This window comes from Castor canadensis, chromosome 13 (genome assembly GCF_047511655.1).
Source record: "Castor canadensis chromosome 13, mCasCan1.hap1v2, whole genome shotgun sequence".
Lineage (NCBI taxonomy): Eukaryota > Metazoa > Chordata > Mammalia > Rodentia > Castoridae > Castor > Castor canadensis.
The window spans coordinates 94,620-116,894 of NC_133398.1; the positions used below are offsets into that span (position 1 = coordinate 94,620).

The 22,275-nt window shown below is 48.2% G+C and overlaps 1 protein-coding gene across 13 annotated transcripts in view; it reads right to left on the reverse strand.

Moving 5' to 3' along the window:
* The window catches only part of Cacna1b (calcium voltage-gated channel subunit alpha1 B), a 166,920-nt gene that overhangs the window by 76,596 nt on the left and 68,049 nt on the right, over positions 1 to 22,275 (reverse strand). For 8 of the 13 annotated variants that reach the window (XR_012440671.1, XR_012440672.1, XM_074052686.1 and 5 more), the window contains 6 exons: positions 19,367 to 19,484; positions 18,014 to 18,081; positions 14,508 to 14,614; positions 11,124 to 11,186; positions 6,737 to 7,534; positions 5,625 to 5,842 (listed from right to left, as the gene is read on the reverse strand). Coding sequence is in view for 11 of the 13 variants with exons in the window: in XM_074052686.1 (XP_073908787.1) it covers positions 5,625 to 5,842; positions 6,737 to 7,534; positions 11,124 to 11,186; positions 14,508 to 14,614; positions 18,014 to 18,081; positions 19,367 to 19,484 (1,372 nt within the window). In the remaining 2 variants the exon portion in view is untranslated. The remainder of the gene's footprint in view (positions 1 to 5,624; positions 5,843 to 6,736; positions 7,535 to 11,123; positions 11,187 to 14,507; positions 14,615 to 18,013; positions 18,082 to 19,366; positions 19,485 to 22,275) is intronic. The other 5 variants (XM_074052690.1, XM_074052688.1, XM_074052689.1 and 2 more) reach the window with 3 other exon arrangements.

The following is a 22,275-nucleotide window of genomic DNA, read 5'->3' on the forward strand; positions in this document are numbered from 1 at the left end:
GGGGCTCCTCCGAGAAGACACGGAAACCCTGAATGCATATGTATGTAACAACATAAATGCACATATGAGAAGCAACAACTTAGAATGTGAGAGACAGGTAAATCAACATCTATAGCTGGAGATCTGAGCATCCCTTGTTCAACCACTGCCAGATCTAGACAGAAAACAGCACCCACACAGAGAAGCTCAATAACACTGACACCAAACAGCATGGACCTGGCCCAGGACGCAACATTACAGATGTTCTACCCAACAACAGCCAAACACATGTTCTTGTCCAACACCCACAGAACATACATGCCATGCCATACCCTGGGACAAAACAAACCTCAACCGGCTTAAAGAAATAACACAGAGTGTAGTCACCAACCATAAAGTAATCAAAATAGGAGTTTATGACAGAAAGGAGGCAGAAAAATAAGCCACATACTTCTGAATAACCCATCAGTCAAAAAGGAGGTCTCAGGGAAAATTTTAAAATAGAACTGAACAAAAACTAAAATATATCTCATGGAAAGCTATGGCACACAGCAGAAGCAGTGCCAAGAGGGAACATACGGCACTAAATATTTACATTGGAAAAAGGAAAAGATTCAAGCTAATAATCTAAGCTCCCTCTACAAGAAACTAAAAAAGAGGAACAAAACAAGCAGAAAGCAAACAGAAGGAGGATAATAAAGAGGAGAAATCAAAAATAAAATAATAAGCAAAAATCAATGAAACAAGAATCTGGTTCTTTGGAAAGATCAATACAAGCAACAAGTGACTAGCAAGATTGACAAAAAGAAAAGAGAGAAGACAAAACATTTCCAACACTAGGGAAAGCAGAAAGGAGCAGGGACTATCACTACATCTGCAGACTCAAAAGAATACTAAGGAAATACAGCAAATACCCGAAACGTGAACGTGGCAACTTAAATGAAAGTTGCCACTTTCTCAGAAAGTACAACTACACCTCACAACTTCACCTGATGTGAAACACATAGCACAGTGCTGGAATTGTTAAGGAAGCTGAAGTTTTTCATTTAAAAACTCCAAAATGACATTTTTCTCAGCAAATTACACCAAATATTCACAGAAAATTCAACATAATTTATTTTGAAAAATATAAGAGGGAATGATCCCATTAAATTAAAACCACTTCATCTACCCACTGTTACTCCAATACCCAAACCAGGCAAGGACAATCTGAAAAAGAAAACTACAAAGCAATAATATCCCTTGTGAATTTAGAGACAAAATTTCTCAATGAAGTATTAGCAAATAGAATTGGGCAATATACAAAAATAATTATATGCAATAACCAGTAGGGCTTATCCCAGGGATGCGTGACCAGTTTACTATCACAATCATAGTAACAGAAGAAAAATCACATGATCACCTATTAATTGACATAGAAAATGATTTGATAAAATTCAACAACCACTCATTATAAAATTCCTGGAAAAAGAAGAATGGAGGGAGAACTTCCTCAACTTGATAAAGAACATCTACCAAGAAAATTACGTCAAATGGTGAAAAAATGGTCCTTCCCAGAGGAGACAGGAGAAGCGAAGATGTCAGTTCTCGACACAGTTCCACATAGCACTGGATCACAGCCAGTGCATGACAGAAGAAGAGGGAGTAAGAGGAACACACACTGCTCATTTCCAGGTGACTCTCCACATAGAAAATTCCAAAGGATCCACACAAACATTGGTCTCGGGCAAGCATAACCAAAATTATGTAATTTATTAAAATAAAGATACCAAATGCCAGAATATGTAGGACATAACTAAATTAGTAATCAGAGGAAAAGTCAAACCTTAAATAATCACATAATAAAAATTAAAGAATAGAATAAATGAAACATGCAACTCAAGAAGAAGGAACCACAAAGTAAAACAACAGAAAGGAGGAAAATAATAAAGACAAAATGGAAAGTGGTGATTTTTTAAATAAACCACAATAGAATAAATAAATAAATTTAAATGCTAGTTTTCAGTTTATAAAAATCTAGAAAATGTATAAACCACTAACTAATCAAGAAAAAAGGGGAAAACACAAAAGTTCCTAGTATAAAAATGACAAGGGGAAAAAACACTGAGCCAGAGAGAAATTAAAAGTTTATGTAAATAGGTTGGAAAACCTAGATCAAATGGAAAATTTTTAGGAAAATAAAATTTATCAAACTGATCCCAGGAGACCACAATGTTTAAGGAGACCAATATCAAAAGAACTATCCTATAAGAAAGGGCACGCATAGATATTTTCACAAGAGAATTCCACCAAACATTTAAAGACCAAGTAATTCTAATGCTACATGAACTGCCCCAGCACACAAGAAAGCATTCTACTGTTTTTTTAGGAACTAGTAATAGGCATATTCACAGAAGAGTTCCTCACTCCCAGCTTCTCAGGAGAAAGTCCCTAAGTTCCATAATGCCCCAAACTTCTATCACTCAGTGTTGTTAGATTTCTTACTGATGTTCATGTAGGAGATATGTACATACTCCAAAACTCAATGCAAGCTGGCAGAGTGGCTCAAGTGGTAGAGTGCCTGCCTAGTTCAAAACTCAATGCAATATTTTTAACAGAGTAAGGTGAGAGGGATATTCTCAGGCAAGAGTCCAAATTTAGCTAGTAGATAACCAGATTCATGTATGAACATTCTTGCAAAGTACAAAAAGTTTCAATAAAGAAAGTGTCCAAAGCAATTGCTTTAAAATCCATCTTAACTGGTGATCAGGAAAAACAGGTTAAGCCTGTGACTTCCCTGTGTTTAACTGAGCTTTAGTTATACCTTAGGAAATTGGGGGTTTTAATGTATCATAATGACATATGATACATTATAATTTTTTACCATCTAAAGTGATGAGAAAAGGGCAGGGGAGTAGCTCAATAGAAGAGCCCTGGCCTAGTATGTGCAAGGCTCTGGTTTCAATCCCCAGCACCACAAAAGTAAAATAGACAATAAAATAATGTAATAAAATAAAATAAAGCTCCCATCTGGAATGGGATTTTTTAGGAATGGAGTGGTGAAACCAGTTAAACAAGAGGTAACTATATGGCATTAATGTCTAAACCTTATGGTTAAACACAATCGAAGAGAGCTTTATTAATCACTTAAAAGTGTCAGTCTAAAAGTCTTGCATAAAATATTAAACAGAATCCACAGCACATTAAAAAATAAATATAATAATCAAGTGAGGTTTATTGTAAGAGTCTAAGAGAGTCCCACACCAGGAAATTCATTTCTATATATCTCGATATTTAGGAGAAAAAATAAGATCTCTGTGGATGCTAAAAGACCTTCAACAAAATTCAACATCTTTACCAGATTTTTTTAAACCTTTTTTTACTATTAATTCTTAATAGTAAAAGTTTAATTAACAGTTTACTATGAATTCTTATTTTAGTAATAAGAATTAATGGATACTGAAACATTATTTTATACACAGACACCTCTCAGGCCCCAGACCAGGCTCTTTAACTCAGAAACTAACTCCAGTGTCACCAACAGTGTTTCAGCCAGTACAATCAGACAAATGAATAATAATGAGAGGCCCAAGACTTGGAAAGGAAGAGTTAGAACTAGAAGTTTTGGTAAAAACTTGAAAAAAAACAAGGAGAAGCAACACTAAAGCTAATACACAATTTGAGGATTCAGAAAAGTACACAGAATCAACATATAAAAATCACTAGGCTAGATTTCTGCGTGTAGCAGAAGTGATAATAGGAACTAGATTAACTTCTAAGAGTAGCAATCAAAAACACTAAACATGCCCCATCACCTCATCACTCAGCGGAGGCAGGACATTGGGAGCTGAGGCCAGCCTGGGCTACCTAGTAAGACCGTGTCTCAAAAAAGAAAAAAAAAACAAAACAACATTCAGAGAATAAAAAGTCAAGCCATAGAGTAGGGGAAAATATTTGTAAAACATGTCTGATAAAATAAAAAGAACTCTTAAAATGCAACAATTATGAATTGAACAACTCAATTAAGAAGTGGACAGAAGATCTGTATAGGAATGTCACCAAAGAAGATACACAAATGGCAAGCAAGTCTGTTACAAGATGCTCAACATCATAGGCCATTAGGAAAGTGCAAAGTAAAACTCACTACACATGTAATTAGAGAGCAGTTCAGTTCTGAAACTGACGGCACGTGCTGCTGAGGGTGTACAGTACCTGCAGGTCTGCTTCATTGCTGCTGGGAATATAACATGGTGCAGCCACTACAGTCTTACCACACAACCTAACAATCATGTTCTTACATATTTAGTCAAACCAGTTGAAAACTTAAGTCTACACAAAAACATGAATACGAATGTCTATTCATAATTGCCAACATTGGAAGTAAAGACGATGTCCTTCAAAAGGCGAATGGATAAACTGTGGTGCACCACGCAATGGAATTTTAATCCAGTGTTAAAAAGAAATAACCTACCAAGACATACAATGACATGGAAGAACCTTCAGTGTGCAATGCTAAATGAAAGAAGCCAACCTGAAAAGGTATATACTATGATTCCAGTTATGTGACATTCTGAAAAAAGGCAAAACCATAGAGACAGTAAAAGACCAGTGGATGCTAGTGACAGTGGAGAGCAAGAGGGTACAGAGAAGCCACATGGGACTCCTGTGAACACAGGTGGGACCCTAGGGCTCATCCTCAGGCTATTCCAGAGAGAATCAGAGGAGGAAGCTGGAAAGACAGACTCCCTTGTGTCCAAGTGAAACAAGAATGGACCAGGATCAGATTTCTTCTGTGGAAGCTAAGAGGAAGGAAAGACTTAGCAGCTAAAGATGTCATCCTCCACTGTTCTACCTGAGACTGTGCCCAGGTCCACAGACCTTATGAGGGTGCCTAAGCTAGGAAGACTGTATGTGAATGTTGTCGTGTGTGGCTGTGTCTGCAAACTTGGGCATATGTGTAGGGCACATGATGGAGCTTACTGGTCTACTCCAGAGCTCAAGGCTTCACTGGTTTTCCAGAAAGCCTTCCCCTCTTCCTCAGGATGTTTTCACTGTACCGAGGCTCCTTCTTGTACTTGTGAAGTGCCCACACACCTTCCCCACTGGAAGAGGGTCACATCAGTCACCTGAAGTGTCTCCCCACTTGTTCACCATGCTCTCAGTGCCTGTTCCCTCAGGGTCACACGCATGCAAGTAAGCAAGGGAAGAAAGAGGGCAGCTCAGCAAAGGCAGGCCCATGGGGGCACATAAGTGGGTGGGAGACAACTATGAGATCCTCCTCCTTACCCACCAGCTCTTGGCCCCAGTCCGTGACCATCGTCCTTAACAGCTTTTGTGCAACCATAAGGACTGTGACCATTCTACATCTTATGGTCTATCTTTTCGGCAAGACTGGCCTCCCCACAATGTTTTCAGCACTTTCACACTGGGCATGGCAGCAGCCACAACTCAAAAGACATTTTTGAAAGGGGGAAGAATGAAACTTAACCTTCAGTTGTCTCTGGGGCACTAGAAAGCAGAGGCAAGGGATATATGCTTATAGCAAAGGACTTTCTCTCCAGTTGGCAAAACAATTGACAGAGACAGTCTGGGTTCCCAGCAGCTGCTGAGGAGCCACAGGAAAGGGGGCAGCTGGACCTGCACCACTAGTACAGGAAGATACTCACTGGGAACCACTGTGGACTCCCCAGGGGGACTCGTCAGCGTCACTGGAATGTGCACAGCAGTGCTTAGGTCTGCAGGTTGACTGCCCATCCGAGTGACATTCCGCTGGTTGTCTGCATCCTCTGGCTGTTCCTCCACCTTCTGGAGACAGGTACTGGGCAGTGTGTGCACAGGGCCCACACCTGTCACCCCACTGGCCTCCAGGTCACAGTGAGGCTCCCTGAAACCAAGAACACACATTAGTCTAATGCAGGATTCAAAAACTCTGCTCCTTATACTTATACCTCTACCCAAGCCAAGTAAGTAAATCTTGGACTACCTCTTTGCTGCTCTGGCATTTTGTATGGTTTCCATCACCCTGTGTACTTCTGAGACTTCAGGTTGGAAAGGTAGATATAGGACTGACTCATCTGTCTGTCCCTGGCACAGAACTAGGCACTGCTAATATCACAGTATATGTGGATCAAAGCTGTTAGCTGAATGAAGCAGTCTGGAGCAGGGTGCTTCCCTAAGCCACCAGCCAGTTGCCTTACCAGGCCAAGGGCCCAGCTCAGACCTTTGCACTCACAGACAAGGCCTCAGTTGGACTGATCCTAGTGTAGCCTCCAGCTGCACCTGTTTTGGCTGGTTTGTGCCCAGTCAGCAAACAGAGACATTAGCTTCAGCTCTTGTCCCCAGTAAGAGCCAGGGACCAAGTATGTAAAGGAAGGGGACTTGGAGGGGGGCTTTCTGTGGTGGGCATACAGCCTGGTTCCCAGGGTTGTTCCATCCTGCCCAGCAGCCTCCTCTTGCTTCTCTCAAGCCCTGCAGCCTCTACTTCCCCCTCAGTACTCCCCAATTCTCTTCTCCCAGGGCCACCCTGTCAAGGTCAACGTGTACCCAGTACCCCCAGTTTTCTCCTAAGCCTTCTGTCCCTCCTTAAAATTGATGGCTAGCATTCATTGATCACACACTGGCTGCCAATTAGGGGCAGCCTAGTGGGTCACCCTGTCCCTCAGCCAGGGCACTACCGCTCAGCATCACCCCAGGCCAACCCCTCTCCCTCCACAATTCACATATAGGTCCTGACCCCAAGTCTCTATGGTCACCAAGCCGGCTCTGGCAGCTTACATACTTGGGCTGGTGGTTTCGGGTCTCCTTGTCCCCTTCTGCGATCTCGCCCTCCTTCTCCCCGGCCTCCTTCTCCGCTGGCTCGTGCGTGGGCAACGCCTTGTGCCGCGCGCGGTGCCGCCGCGCGGGTTCCTCGCTCTCCGCCTCCCTGGGGCCAGCCCGGGAGCCCCGGTGCCGCTGGCGCCTCTCTCCCTTGGGGGCGGGCGCAGCACTCTCCTTGCCCGGGTCAGGCACATGCCTGTGGCCACGGTGGCGCCGGGGCTCGCGCTCGGCTGCTTCCTCCGGAGAGCCGCGCCGGTGGTGGCGCCGACCAACCTCAGGGCCCGGGCCGCGGCCGCGCTCGTTCCGCCCCTCGGGAGCACCGGCGGCCTCCTTGCTGCGGCTGCGGTGGGGACGCGCGCGCTCCTCCCGGGCCGCAAGCTCGGTGCTCTCCGCCTTCGGGGCGTCCGCCCTCTCCTGCTCGCCCACAGCGGGGCCCGCGGCCGCAGCCCTGTCCCTGTCACGGTGCCGGTGGTGCCGGCGCGGAGGGTCCGTACCCTCGGTGGCCTCCGCGCCCTCGGTCCGGGTCTTGGCCGCCGCCGTTGGACCCCGCGGGCCGTCCCTGCAAGGCTCCACCACCAGCGGCCGATCCAGGTGCGTCTTCATGTCTGGCCGCAGGTGGCGCGTGGTGGCGTAGCGCAGCCGCTCCTCGGGGTCCATCTCACTGTACAGCGCCTCGCAGCTGGCACGCAGGTTCTGAAGCCGCAACTGGCTGGCCCGCTGCTCCCACACTGAGCGTGCCTTGGCGGAGTTCTGCTGCCTGCTGCGGGGAGACTGTTGGTGAGTGTCGCCTGCCCAGCCCACCTCTCTGTCTTGCAGGGAAGCCACAGATGGACACACAGCAATGGAGGAATGGCAGAGTGGGCGCGGGGAAGATTAGGAGGGAGAGGTGGCAGGAGCCCTCAAGACCCCATACCCAGGGGACTAGAATTCAGCCCCACTTCCCATGGTATCCCTCAGTTCACTGAAGACTGACAGCACCAGGCTGGTGAGGGGACTCAAGGTCACCCCAGAAGATGGCCAGCAGCCCAGAGTCCCAGGGTACAGGGCAGTGGGAATGCTAGGCACCAGCAAGAGTTAGCAGACAGGCTTCAAGTGGGCAGCTGGTCAGGAAGACCAAAACCGAGAGAAGGGAGGAGCATGGTCCAAGTGGAGAAGGGCTGATCAAGTCCCCCTCAGCCTCCCTAGGGAGCTGGCCCTGCTCCAGCACTACAGCAGAGCTGCCCCCGGAGGAGCCAACTAAGTGGCCTCTCTTCCAGAGCCCCTCCCCCATAGTACCTCCCAGGAAGAAAGCCACCAGCCAGAAGGAGAAGGGGACTCAGGAAGAGGCAGGTACAGATGCAAGGTAGACAACAGCCAAGGGAGTGTCTGGCCCTCTCAAGAGCAAACAGAGCCTCAGCTGCTCCCAGAAGTGGCCAGGCAGCCCTGAATGAGGAGCTACTGCTTGGATCAATGACCAGGAACCCAGAAATCAGGTCTGGGGCTGGGAATACTCCCTCCTGTAGCCACCAATGCATTCCTCTCTCTTGGACAGGGAGCCGCTCCCTCCACAGGGAGCAGAGCTAGACATGGTGCTTGGAGCCCTCCAGCACCAGAATGGCCAGTGGTCCACCACAGCCCTCACTGAAAAGGCCAAAGACTTTGATCACCACTCCCACCTCACTGGCCCAGGTACCTCCTGTTTCCATGTCACATGTGCACAGGAAGCTCTTTACATCTTGGGCTTTTTATTGAATGAGACCACTAAAGCAGGTTACCCCCTGCCCCACCTTTGCCAAGCAGAAACCTCATCTGAGGTCAGAGTCTTGTCCTTCAGCCTCTGGGAGCTTCTGGACAACTTTGTCCTGGACAACCTTGGCAGTGGCATCAGTGCTCGAGGCTACATGCCCACTTCATCCAATCCTTATAACCACCTCAAGGACAGGAACTTCCCTTGTGTTCATTTTACAGGGGAGGACACTGCATCTAGAAAGAGGATATGACCTGCTTGGAGTCCACAGTGAGTCACTGATGGAACCAGGATCACAAGCATACAGAAAGGAAGAAGTGCCTAGAAAAGAGACGAGCTTCAGCCAGACCCTGCCCTAAAGCATAGGATACGGCTGCACGATGCCCAGGCCAGCCACCTGCAAGGACAGTCAGTGTGGGAGAAGCCCAGTCCTTGCAGTTGGCCTATCCAGAGTAGATGGACAGCAAATTCTGTCCCTTCTCAATTGTGAGGGAACCACTTCCAGCAGCACCTTATAAATCTGAAATCAGAAACGCACAGTGCCTGTGCCTCACCTAGGAGCTCAGGCGGGGCCCACAGGACAACATGGAGACATCTGCTGCCCCTTGCTCCTCTGAGGCACCAAAGCTTCACTGCCCCCACTCACAAGGGTGCCTACAACAGCCTCACAGGGTTCCCACACCCCCATCTGGGCCCATCTTTCAATAACACTGAACAGCATGAAATGGAAGAGAGTCATGAAAGTGTTTACCAGGCACAAGAGCCCTGGGAGGGCTGGTGGCTGGTTGCTGCCTCGGGCCTCTCAGGGAGTCCAGCAGCCCAAGACAGGCCTGGACTCTGAGCTCTCTAGTTGGCAAGAAGATGGCTTACTCAGATGTGGCCACAGCCTGGGGCCAGCATTGCAGTTTTCTGTTGGTAAAGATGGGCAGTGAAGATGATGGGTGTGTGCAGTGGCTGGAAGCTCAGGCTCTGTGGTACAGGCTGAGATGGGCTCCAGACCACAGGCTCTGCCACAGTTCTCCCAGGAACCACCTCAAGTACAGAAAGAGGTTGGCTTGCCTGTGAGGCTAAAGGGCAGGGTCACCTTATGACTATCAGGTGGAACAAGATACTGACCAGCTGTGCCAAGGTCACCTGCTCACCCACTTTGTCTGCTGCAGTCATGCCCTCCCCCCTCCCCGCCAGTCGCTCTGGGTCTGCTGCTACTCTAGGCTCTGATAACATCAGACTGTGTGCATCCACCCACAACCCAGCAGGGCTCCTCTCTGGTTGGATCACCTCTCCTCTTTGGTAGCTCAGTTATCCTGCCCCTGCCTTGGTCATTGTCTCAAGCCTCACTCTGTCCACCACATAAACCCCAATGACCTCTGCACAGGTCCGCACAGGTCCGCACAGGCCTCTTACTCCATTTCTGTCCACTGAGCTCACAAGCAATTCAAAAGCTGAGAATGCAAGCCAAGCCACTCTCTGATCTATGGTGCATTGTGGCTGTGGCTCTACTTGGGTAATACCCTTATTTTAAAGGGCTCTTTAAGGAGTCACAGGAGCTACTCCCATGAAGTCTTGGCCCCAGCTTATGGATGCAACCCAGCCAGGCCAGGGAGTTCATCCACCTGACTCAGGTACTGTGAACAACTACAAGGCTCAAAGGAGAGTCTCAAAAGCCTGTGACCCTGCTGTGAGGTCTTTGGGCTGAGCGAGCCAGTCATCTGTAGCTACTGATAGTGTGAAGCAGCCCTGGTGTGCACCTCCCACATTGGTACCTCCAAGGTGTGCACCATCCACACCTCATCTCCACCATGTGAATGAGTTACTCAGGACCCAGCATACTTCCTCACGCCATGAGCCATCAGGGCCCCAATAGCCAGCAGCAGCTAGTGTTGGTAGGAAGGCTAAGCCAGCTCTGTGCCCTGCGAAGAAGGTGTATGGTTCAGGCACAGGACACAGAGAGTGCACCCTATTCAGGGTGCCCAACTGCACCTAACCACCTCAGAGAACCTTACCTGCAGTGCCTGGGCCCACCTCAAGGAGAGGCCCCTAGGGCCAAGCCACCTTGGTGCATGTCTCCAGGAGGAGCTGCCCAAGGAGAGGCCAGCCAGTCTGGCCAGTGTCACCCCAGAAGGGCTAGCCTCGGGTTTCTGTGGCTCCCCCACCCTGTGTACCACAAGCTCCAGTAGCTCTTCTCATGATATAACAAGGACTTCCTCAGAATCACTGACCTAGTCCTCTCAAGTAAAAGAGGTTAGGAGGAGTCATGAACATCCCCTAAGAACTCTCTCTGCTATCCCTGTGCACAGGAGACCTAAGCCACACACCCTGTCCACTCAGAGAAGCACCTACATCTGAGACACCAGAGTGACTGCACACAACAGAAAGCAGACAAGAAGACGGAGACAGGGAGGGAGAGGAGGAGGGCCAAGCCCAGAGAAGGCTTGACCTGTCAACAGGGCTTGGGACATCAGGGAGCATGCCCACCATTCCCAGCCAGGCCACAGAAGGCTGGCCTGGAGCTGCCCATGAAGCAAATGACTTAGGTGGGAAAGCAGAGCTAGGAGTGGAGGGAAGATGTGTGCATGTAGTAATCATGGAGCCACAGATGGAAAATCGTAGCAGAGCAACTCACGGTGAGTTTACGCTGGAGACAGATGAGCTGCGAGATACAGTACCTCGAGTTTGCTTTACAAAACTGCACATGCAAGAAACAAAACATAAACAAGAGTGAGAAAACCAGAGAGGAAGTTCTGAGAAACACTAGCGACACTCAGGCACCATGTCAGTGCAGGTACAGGCCGCAGTGCACATCTGGTAGGAAGCCGGAGACACGTCCGTCAGACAGGCACCGGCCGAAACCTTGGGGCAAAAGAGAAGTTGAGAACCAGTTCCATGTGTGTAGAAAAGTGAGACTAAAGTGAGCACAGCAAACCCCACACTGGCTAGAAGATGAGACACGGTTTTCAGAGGCCATCCATCATTTCTGCTTGACCCACACTGCCCCAAGAAGGAGTGGAATGGGAAGGGCCAGACCAGATTTCCTGCCGTTCCAACAGCCCCACCCCTGCAGACCTGAGCAGACTGATCTACAGGCCTCTGGCCTTAGATAAGCACACAGAAAGCACAGGAGGCAATAGTACCCTCATCTGTGCTGCTGCCTGGGTCCTGTTCCCAGTCCCACCTGCCTTCCTCATGAGCATCTGCCCCCACCCCCATCTCCTAGGCTCATTCCCACTGCTCCTAAGTGCCCCCTCCAGGGGCAAATCAGGCTACACCACCAACCAACCTTCCCTTTGGATGTTCCTCCAGTCATTTCCAAATGCTCTGTAGAAGCTTTTTCTAAAACTGAGAGAAACCAAAATCCTCTTTACAGACATTTCCTTTCACATTTACTTCACAGGGAGGGCTAGATAGTTTCCAGTGCCCTCTTCTCTGCACAACTGTAAGGAGCTCAGAGCAGCTTAGGTGCTCACAAGCCCCAGAGCAAACAGGCAGGTGTGTGAGAGATGATTGTGCATAGTGAGTGTGTGAATATGTGAAAGTATGCAACAGTTATGTGAGTGTGGGACGGTGAGTACATGATTATGAGTGAGTGTGAGATTGAGTGTGAATGTATGTATGAATGTGTGTGAAATATGTATGTGAATGTGTGCCATTGTGAGTGTCTGAATGTACATGAGTATGTGTGAGATTTTGAGTGCAACAGAGTATGCAGCTGTGAGTCTGAGGTAGTGAGTGCAAGGTTGTGAGCATGGGGTTGTGAATGTGGGATTGTGTGTGGGTGTATATGTGGGCTAGCATTCAGAAGCCAGGGTGAGGACAATGGTGCCACTGTAGACAGAACCAGGAAAAGGACATTGAACTTAGTGTCCCCACCTCCCAAGAGCCTGAAGGAGCTGCCTCAGGCGGCCATGCACCCAAGGATCCCTGCACTGTCTGTCATGCCAAAGGCCTCAAAGCACCACAGACACCAAAGATACCCTTAGCACCTGAGGCACCACATAGCATCCTGGCAGAGTTCCACCGCATCAAACATGGCATGACTGTGAGCATGGCCAGAACAAAAGGCTCTCCAGGGCCAAACCATGCTTTCCCCAGCCCAGCAGTCTAGGCCATAGAAAAGACAGACAGCTCTCTGCCCTCAGAAGTCTCAACACAATGGACAAGAAACAGCCCTCACATCCACTAGTACACCATGGAGGACAGGCCTCGCTCCATGTGGGGTCTTTCCTCACTCCCAGGAAGGTGATTTCTTAGGGTCTCTGGTTAGCCAGACTGACTGACATGCCACACACTCCACAGAGTAGAGGCCCACAGTTGACCCAAGATGGGGAAACACAGACTGACCAGGGCGGCTGCCTTCCCAGGTATGAAGGCTGTGCCTCTGGCTCTAGTTTGAACATCTCACTAGGGAGCTTGTGCAGTAGAACACCTATAGGAGAAAACAAGCACCCAGAAATGACTAGGGTGCTTGGGCCAACCACTAGTGCCATAAATCCAGCCTGCAAATAGCATCTCCAAACAGGGTTGTGGCAGTGCAGAGCCATGACAGTGGAGGTGGGAGTATCTGGACCCTTTTCTCCATGGCCTGGTGCAGTCTCTTTGGTACCTTCTTCTCTGAGGCCTTAGCCTGGATGGGAGTAGAGACTCTCCCACATACCCCCAAAAGTGGCAGCCCTGGAGGTCACAGGGGCTGAGGGACAAATACTCACCTCCAAGAACAGCAAAGAAGTCAAGTACTAAAGAGAAACACCACAGGCTTGCAGAGCTCACATGAAGGGCATGAGAGGGAGATCTACCAGGTCACAGTAACCTCAGGACCAAATTAATGAATTCAGTTGACCAACTGACCAAAAATTGAACTGGCTAGACAATGATACAACAGGACTGAACCTCCAGCCGCCATCTGGTAATAGTTGCCACATTTTCGGCCTGCCTGGCTCCCTGCATGGGTGGGTCCCCAGGGGCTGCAATCACTTCCAGTTGATTCACCCCCAGGCCAGCACTTTCTACTGGACTTAGAGACAAAGTCCTCTGCAAATACCATCTCCCTGGTGACTTCTGGGTAGGAACAGGCCACTATGAGTGCATACATGCACGCACATAACCAATCAACTCACACACACGCTTGCATACCTGGCACACCTGTCCATGTGCCAACACACACACTCAGCAGTACAGGCACACATGAGTACCATATGCCTGTGGCTATGCCTGGCAACACGGTCACATCGGCCACAGGAAGGATGAGCAGCCAGCTGCAGAGTCAAGGCCCTGTGGCATCCTGGGAAAGGTGTGTCTCTGGGGGGGTGGGTGTGCAACTACAAGGCCAACAGGGCACACCTCTGCTCTCATGTTCCACGCTGTGACCAGGCCATGTGCCAGAAGTTCCTGCCTTCTAAACGCCAAAGTTCTTCGAAGTCCCTAACCCTCCATATAGGCTTCTGCACTTTGCCTGAGGCCCAACCAGATGTTGGGGTAACCAGATATCCCCACAGAGCCAGTCTTGGCCCCATGCCAACCCTTTCTCATTATAAAAACTTTCATATCAAACACATGCAAAGATGTTTCTGAAAGCAGCATTAAGTCTCCTGGGAGCCACCCAGAATCTCTTGGCTCACAGACACATTTTTGAAAAGCTGTATATAAGATTAGCATGCTGACTCCTTGTCCCAGTTGACACCTACCTGGGCTTTGCCTGGAGAGAGGCCCTGGGACTGCCCTGAGACCATCCAGGTGGGTCAGTACTATGATCTAGTCAAACCTACCCAACGTGAGGGCTCCACCCAGCATGACCTGCCCATCCTCAGGTGGGAGAAACCCACAGAGATTGCCTGGATGAGTTCTTTGATTTGGCTCCTCTAGATACTGTTGTAGGGAAAGGCTGTGTCCTCAAAAACCCCTGGTCAAGGCAAGGGGTGCTCTGAGGAAGCCTCTGGAAGTGGCCCTGACCTGGACCAACCATGGATTTTGCTGCTGCCCCATACCACCCATGATCTGCTCCCAGGGGCCTTACGCAGCAATGGAGATGTTGGCAGCAGACATGGGGCTAACTTCAGCCACTTCTTTGGCCTTCTGCAGAGCAAGCTTCTGATTAGCTGCTTCTTCCATCTCTTCTTCATCCTGTTTCAACAACAGAAACACCTGTCTCCTCAGGGTGCTATGGCCATCAGATCTTCTTCCTAGGGCCTCTGGGGCCCCCCTGCCCTCTGTACTGTGGAGCAGGGCCAGCCAGCACTGAGTCACCATGTTGTCCCTTGTAAAAGGGACCCGTCTCCTATCAATGGACACCAACTCCTCATAAGCTCATAACCAAGGGCATTTCTGCAGGACTATTCCCTCTGGGGCAGTCATGTCTCTCTTCTGTGACCAGTGCTTATCCTGCTAACTAACCACTCCCCCCAATATAGATTGGCCCTCCTAAGTCATCTCACCATTCAGGGGTCTCAATCTTGGCACTGCTGACATAGTGAACATGGCCTCCTATGGCTCAGCACACAAGCTTTCTCTGGTACCCTTTGAGGCTTCCCCATCTATGTCTGGAAACTTGTCCCCAAGTTTCCTGTCTCAATACCTGTTTGCTTGTGCCATCTCCAATGTGTTCACAGGATGGGGGCAGTATATCTGTGCTTGCACCCCAACCTCAATCCTGAGTCCCAGCCCAGTATGAATGGCTGCCTGGACATGCACCTCAGACTCACCCATCAAAAGCAACTCTGTCTGTCCTTATGTTCCCCTGCCCTTGCAGGAGAACCTTCACAGATGAAAAAAGTTGGCCTCCTCCTCAGAGGCAGGAACAAGGGTAAGGGGCAGAGCTCTGCACCCTGTGGCTGGATCTGGCCCAGCACCACCCATAAGGGTCGTAACCAGAAGGTTCCCAGTGGGACTATATACCACCTTCAAGCTTCTCTGCCTGGACCCACAAGATCTCATCTGTCCAGATATCCCCAGATGTGACTATGAAGCCCTATGTGGCTCTCTGCCATCAGAGTGGGACATGGGTAGGTACAGGCACCTTCCCAGGAAGAGGAATGGACAGGTAGACAGATGTTCAGGCCCTGACCCCAGGTCACTAAGCAAAACAATCTGTGCTCCAGGGCTCTGTATCAATAGTTCTTCCTGAATCCACAGCACCAGAGGGAAACTAAGACCTTCACACCATCTACCTGGACTGCTGTGCCTGTCACAGCTTCCTCAAAACCTCAAGAACCTGCCTGGATCCCCTGGGAGTTATATTCCCAACATTCCCAAAAATGTCCTTATGCCTACTTTTAGGGGCACAATAATGACAAAAAAATTAAATCCTCTAATGGCCACTTGAATTTTTTTCAACATAGAGCAGTCTGCAGGCTTCAGGCCCAGAAAAGAGACAGCTGACCCCCCACAGATTATTCCCAGCCCTGTCCTCTACATAGGTATAGGACCCTCCATGTGTAGAGCTCCTAGGTGCAAGGGTGTACTAATAACTCCAGGAGTGTGCTAAAGTCTACAAACAATTCAACTTGAATTTATCCCCATTTCACAGAAAAAATAAGCAATGCTATAAAACATTTGTGGAAGAATAAAGGGAAGTGTTGCAGTTTGAATATGAAATGCTCCTCACAGGCTTGGTTCCCAGCAAGTGGTGCTATTTAGAGAGGTGGTGAAAACCTTAGAAGGAGGGCCTAGCTGGAGGAGTGGGTCACTGGGGGCATGTCCTTGAGGCTGTAACATGGACTGGCCCCTTCTAGTCTGTCTCTGCTTCCTGGATGCCATGAGGTGAAGAGCTCTGCTTTACCACACCTTCCTACTACAGCAGAACTTGAAAAGAGAAGGAGTCTAGAAACAATGGAGCCAGCTGACCATAGACTAAAACCCTGAGCCCAAATAAATCCTGTCTCCTTTACCCCATTTCTTTCAGGTGTTTATCACAGTGGTGAAAAGCTAACTAAAACAGGAAGAGTCAAGCCCTCTCCTGGACAGTTCAGGAAATTTCCCAGTACCAGACAGGCAGGCCTCCATTTGTCCCAATTCCCAAGACAAGAGAATTCTTATATAGGAGCCACATATGTATATATGGGCAGGTCCCTGGGGACAGAGAGCCTCAGGACTCAAGGTCACTCAAGGTCACCCCTGCCCAGGACAGCTGGTGTTCAGATCACCAATGCTTTAAGGCACCTCTAGTTCACATGGTTCTAGAAATCCTGAAACCAAGGACAGCCCTGAGGATACATGGTTTCCCCAGCCTAGGCAGCCCAGCCAGGGATTAGGTCACTTGTGGACAGCGGGACTCAATATCAGCCCAGGTTGACTACAGCAACAGACAGGCCAGTGGTCCTCCCAAACCCTCAGGAGCCCAGGCCCTCAGGCATATGCAGGCATATGCAGAGCCCAGACCTAGGACATGTAAAGAGGAAGGAAGGCTGAGCAGAAGCAAATGCAGGCATACTGCATAAACCCCACAGCCTCTTCAATGCACTAGATAGAGCAGGCACACACTGTCCAGTCACACCTGTCCAGAAACCTACAGAGAGGTGCCTGGTATCTCAGTTCCAAAGCAAGACATAAGAGGCTAGCAAAGCACTGAACTATTGTGGTCAGACCCAGAGACCTACACAGGCACAAAACACATGTGACACTGCCCAGGGACAATGGCACAAGCACTAGCGAGTACACACAGTGGCACACACTCAGAAAGACACACAGGTAGGCATGTGCCCAAGTACAGAGTATGCACATGGGACCTTTACAACATGGTGTGTGCCCCACTCATGGCAGCACCCTCCATGCTGGAGTGGGGCTTGAGTCAAAATGCAAGCCTGAGGTTGAGACAGTGGATAACCCGGCCACACAGTGTCCAGGGCAGCGGGGTGAAGGTGACTAGGTAGGAGTCTGAGTCATCTGAAGGGAAACCATGGAGGGAGATGCGTGTAATCATGTCCCCTGCTGGTCAGGAATAACATGAATATTGAATGGCCCTGCTGGGCACTACTTGGTAAAGGAGTTGTCCTGCTGTGGCACAGGTATCTGGAAGTGAGGCCACCAGCTGCTCCTCTAGTCTCCAGCCAAGCCCAGGATGTGAGGACAGCACAATAGGTGTCCCCTCACTCCATTCCTCAGTGCAGGACATACCCAGGCCCAGTTCGTGCATCCTCATGTCTTTGGGAGAACCACATACTCATATCACACACTCTCTTTGACTATTACATTTAAGGGCATCTTGCTCCTCCAGCTGGGGTTCTTGCCAGTCTGTATCTCCGGACAGCCCCTCCTGCTCCCCACACCCCATCCAGCCTTTCTTCTCAGGATTTGCATCTCTGGACACCTGCCCACATGCGAGCTCCCTTCCTGGCCATGTCTTGCCTTACTTCCGCAGATGCAATACCCCAACCCCTGAGCCCACCTGTCCAGGACTTTGAGGAGACTTCCTTGGACAGTAGGCTCACGGAGCCCTAACTATGCACTAGCACAGCCACATCTAGAGTAACCAAGACTGACCTTCAGTCCCCCAACACCCAAGCTGCAAGTGGTATCCCTACCTACCTTGGTCAGCTCCTGGGCATTGGCAAGGTTGTCCACAGCAATAGCCAGGAAGACATTTAGTAGGGTGTCTGGTTTGCTCCAGCTAAGGAATGGAGTCCTCTGCCCCCACCAACTCCTCCATCCAGTTCCTCCATTCAGCCTCTACCACCCAGCTTCCTCTCCCCCACCCCAGCTCTTCAGGACTGACATTCTAAGCCCAAAGATCAAAGATTGTGTTGGTCAATTTGCCTTTGCTTCCCCTAAAGAAGGCACTCAGTCTGCCTGCCTCTGTTCCTACCTCTCCCATGTTCTGGTCAGCATAACAGACCTCAAAACAGACACTTCCTGTATTCAAAGGCTCCAGCTGAGGCTCCACCACGTTCCCACGCCTATGAGAAGAACTGACCCAAGCCAACCATAAACACACAAACCCACCCTACCCCAGGCCAAAGCTCTGAAGCAAGGTTCCCAGATGCCTCCCTGTCTTGCTTGCCCCCTTCTTTTCACTTCCTATTCCAACATGAATTCCTGGTCACCCTCCCTTGAGGTACTCCCCCAAGAAGCATCTCCTGAAACACTGGGAGGGTACACACAGTGATCTGAGCACCCAGCACTTCACCCCATCCTGAACTGATCCTAGGAGCCCAGCATCAGCAACCCTTTGGGAACCTGCTAGAATACACACTCTCAGACCCCAGACCAGCCCTGTTGGCTGTGACACTAAGCAAGGGCCAAGATCTGGACTTGGTGAGTTCCAGACACGCCCCTCCTTGGCCTGTTTTTCTTGCCTAGATACATGGGAACCACATTTATGCATGGCTCCCCTGGCCCTTACCCTGCCCAGCATCAAACCCTGTGATTCTTCTTTCTGGATTCTCCTTGGCCCCAATCCTCTTCCCATTCCGGCTCCCCTGGGGTGCCTACCTATGGGCTGCTAGGCCTGCCTGCAGACCTGCTTCTGCCACAAGCTCCAAAGCAAAGCCCACTGTCATCTTCCACATGAGCCTGGCCCTGCATTTCTGCCAGGGCTGTATTTTCAACAGAGAGGTTTTTTAAAAGCCTAGTGCCAAAACTTACTCAAATAGAATAAAGAGGAAAACCTTCTATAGTGAACACTCAAAGTCCCCATCTTCCTACAAGGCCCCAAGGCTACTCAGAGTGTTCCTGGAGCTGTGCTAACCATACCTGTCCACCTCCACCTCTGGATACCCTTCATTTGAAGCACTCCCAGGCCACCTCAGGGATATTCACCATCTCACTTAGTTTGGAGAAGGCAGAGTTGATACGCCCTAGTCTTTCTGGAGGGAGTTGTGAGGCAGCCATGGGGAAAGTGTTCACGCATTAACCACCTACATCCACCTCCAAGAAGGATACAGTTTCCAAACAGCGTCAGGACAATGAAGTAAAAGGAGGAGAACATGCCTTTGCTGACTCCTCCTTGCGATTCAATCCCATGATACATCACTGCATTCCAGTCCTCTCCTGTCAGGATCTGCAGGAGAGAGCACCACAGGGTATGGCTGCATTATACAGAAAGCACACATGCACACACACAGGGTGGAATCAGGACACACCCATGTCAACATAAACATCTTTGGATGATAGAGGTTCCAAAAGTCTAGGCAGCCCAGAAACCTGCAAAAAAAAAAAAAAAAAAAAAAATCCCAAGGGACATGGCTGCTGACCTGGATCAGGTTAAATGACAAACATGCTCTAGATTTTCAACAAAGCAGAATGAGAAAAGGACAGCAAAGGCTAGGAGGATAGTGGGCGAGAGAAGGAAACCAGCAGGTCAAGGCCACAGGACAGAAGCCCAGCCTTCCACTCTCCAGGCTCCTGTCACCCTTGGCCAGGTGAGTCCACCCTCACTGCCAAACTCAATCCTTACTCTATTTTTATTCTTTGAAAAGTACAAGAGGATTAAATAAACACTCATGTGTCCTACACATAAAATGGAAACTGTTAACATTTATGTCCCATTACACATGGACAAAAATGTTAACTTCCTCTGCAGGCAACTCCAACCACAGATTTGGGACAGACCCAAGTCTTCATGATTCCACACAACACACATGTGCAAAAAGAACCAGCATGTGTGCTAGGCACGTACAGGAAGGTATCAGACCACACGTCATTATGCAACTTATGTTTTCACTCCGTATTATATCTTTAAAGCTTACCATGTTGCTACACATAAATCTACTTAACCCATATTGCAGTTTTCCTTCATTTACCCACTACCCTCCTCTAGGCACTTTTAGGGTTTTGCTACTGTCTCCTGTGCACATCAAAAGTTTGTCTAGAAAAGAAATTGCTGGATAGTAGGCTACCTACAATTCTGACTTCATTACAAGTTTTCAAAGTGGTGATCACTTGTACTGCCCCAGCAGTATAGGCTGGAACCTCCTCACATGCTCACACCATCCTGAGCACTGTCACACTAACAGTTCCAGTCTGATAAGGGTACAAGCTTGGACATTTCTGATGGTGCATCTTCTTACTGACCTGTGGGACTTCCTTATGTATTCTTGCATATACCACCCCATTATCTGTACAGTCCTTTTGTTTTCCTGTTTGCTTTTAACTTAAAATTGCTGACATTACCAAGAAGTTTAATGTAGTCAAATGTATTAGTCTCTTCCTTTGTGGTATCTGCTTTTTGCACCTTGTTTAAGAAATTCCTTCCCTACCTTCTTTTCCCCATCCTCTCCTTCCCTCAGATGCCATCCAGTGAGAAGGCTTGCTCCAGTCTTGTAAATGCATCTGAGGCAGGAGCAGAGCCACTGTCTCCAGTGAGACAGTAATAGACCTGTAATTGTGGAAGCCATCAACTTTCTGTTTACAGCCCTGTCCCCTTGCTGTGTGTATATACATAATACTTTATCCTTCATGTGTGCAAGATCCAGTGTTGGAATTCTTTGGTGTAAATAAACATCAAAAAAAATTTCTTCCCATCCCAAAGTCACATTTTCTTTGAGTCACTTTAAAGTACGATTTTTCATATTTAGGTCTCTAATCCAATTGGCATTTATTTATGGGGGTTATGATCCAATTTTTCCATATAGATTATGTCTTTCTCATATTACCAACTTCCTCTCTCTGCCTGGGTACTCCAGTCTGCTCTTTGACATGTCTTTATATCTACCATACCATTGTCATGACTGCAGCCTCCTAAGAGGGCTTCATATTTGGTAGAGCAAGCACCTCCTGCATTGTCTTGGCTGCTCTTGGACATTTCCCTTCTGCACCCAGAGTACCTGCTATCAGGCAACATTCAGGTGCTAGGATTATTAGGGGACAAAGACCCTGCTCATGGATTACCTTTCTGGTGTGTGTTTTGCTTGTCTTGCATTGTCCTATGTGGCTTTGGTGTCCAGACGGTACTACCCCATGGAATAATTGTTTCCTTTCTCGGAAATGGTCTACTGTCATCTGCTCCTTTAAGGCTACATAAAACCTTACAAATGATAGGTCCTTGGCGAGAGGCAGAAAAACAGGAAGAACGTTTTGACTAATGTTTCAATTTCTCTAATAGTTATGAAATGTCCAGATTTTTTCCTTTCTTCTTAAGCTAAGTAATTTGTTTTGCTATAAAAATGTCATGTTTCATCTAAGTTTTCAAATCAATTGGTATAACATTGCCATAAGATAGAGGAATCTGGAAAAAAAATCCCTTTTTCTACAACTACTATTAGGGTTAGGGTATATAACTTATTTTTGGCTTTTGATAATCGCATTTATGAATACAAATTTTCCTCTAAGTAAATATTGCTTCAACATAAGGTTTGGTACTGTTTTCAGATTTAGATATTTTATAATGCCCACTGTGATTTCCTCCTTATCACAATTCTTCCACTTACAAATATGGGAAGATTTTTAATGACCTTTTACTTATAGTATCTAAGACTCCACAGGACAGCAGCTATTCAGTATTTGCAGGGATTTCCTGGGTGACCTAACAAGTTACAAATTACTATGAGCATTCTATGTGTCCCAAATTATGAACATCCTATTCACTGCCTTCTGGGTTGGCTCTGTTGACTGGTTAGTGTTTATTGTGTTTGTGAACCCTTTTACAACCTTTCTAATCTTTTGTCATCCTCACCTTTCAGTTTGAGAGATGTGTTATAAATCTGGTGTGAGATGGTGGAGTTTTCATCTCTCCTTGTAATGCTGTCAGGTTTTGTTCAATGTATTTGAGGCAATATTGTTAAGTCATGCAAGTTCACGACTGCAGTGTCTTCTTGGTGTAGTCTTCCTCTCGTCATCATGTAATACACGTC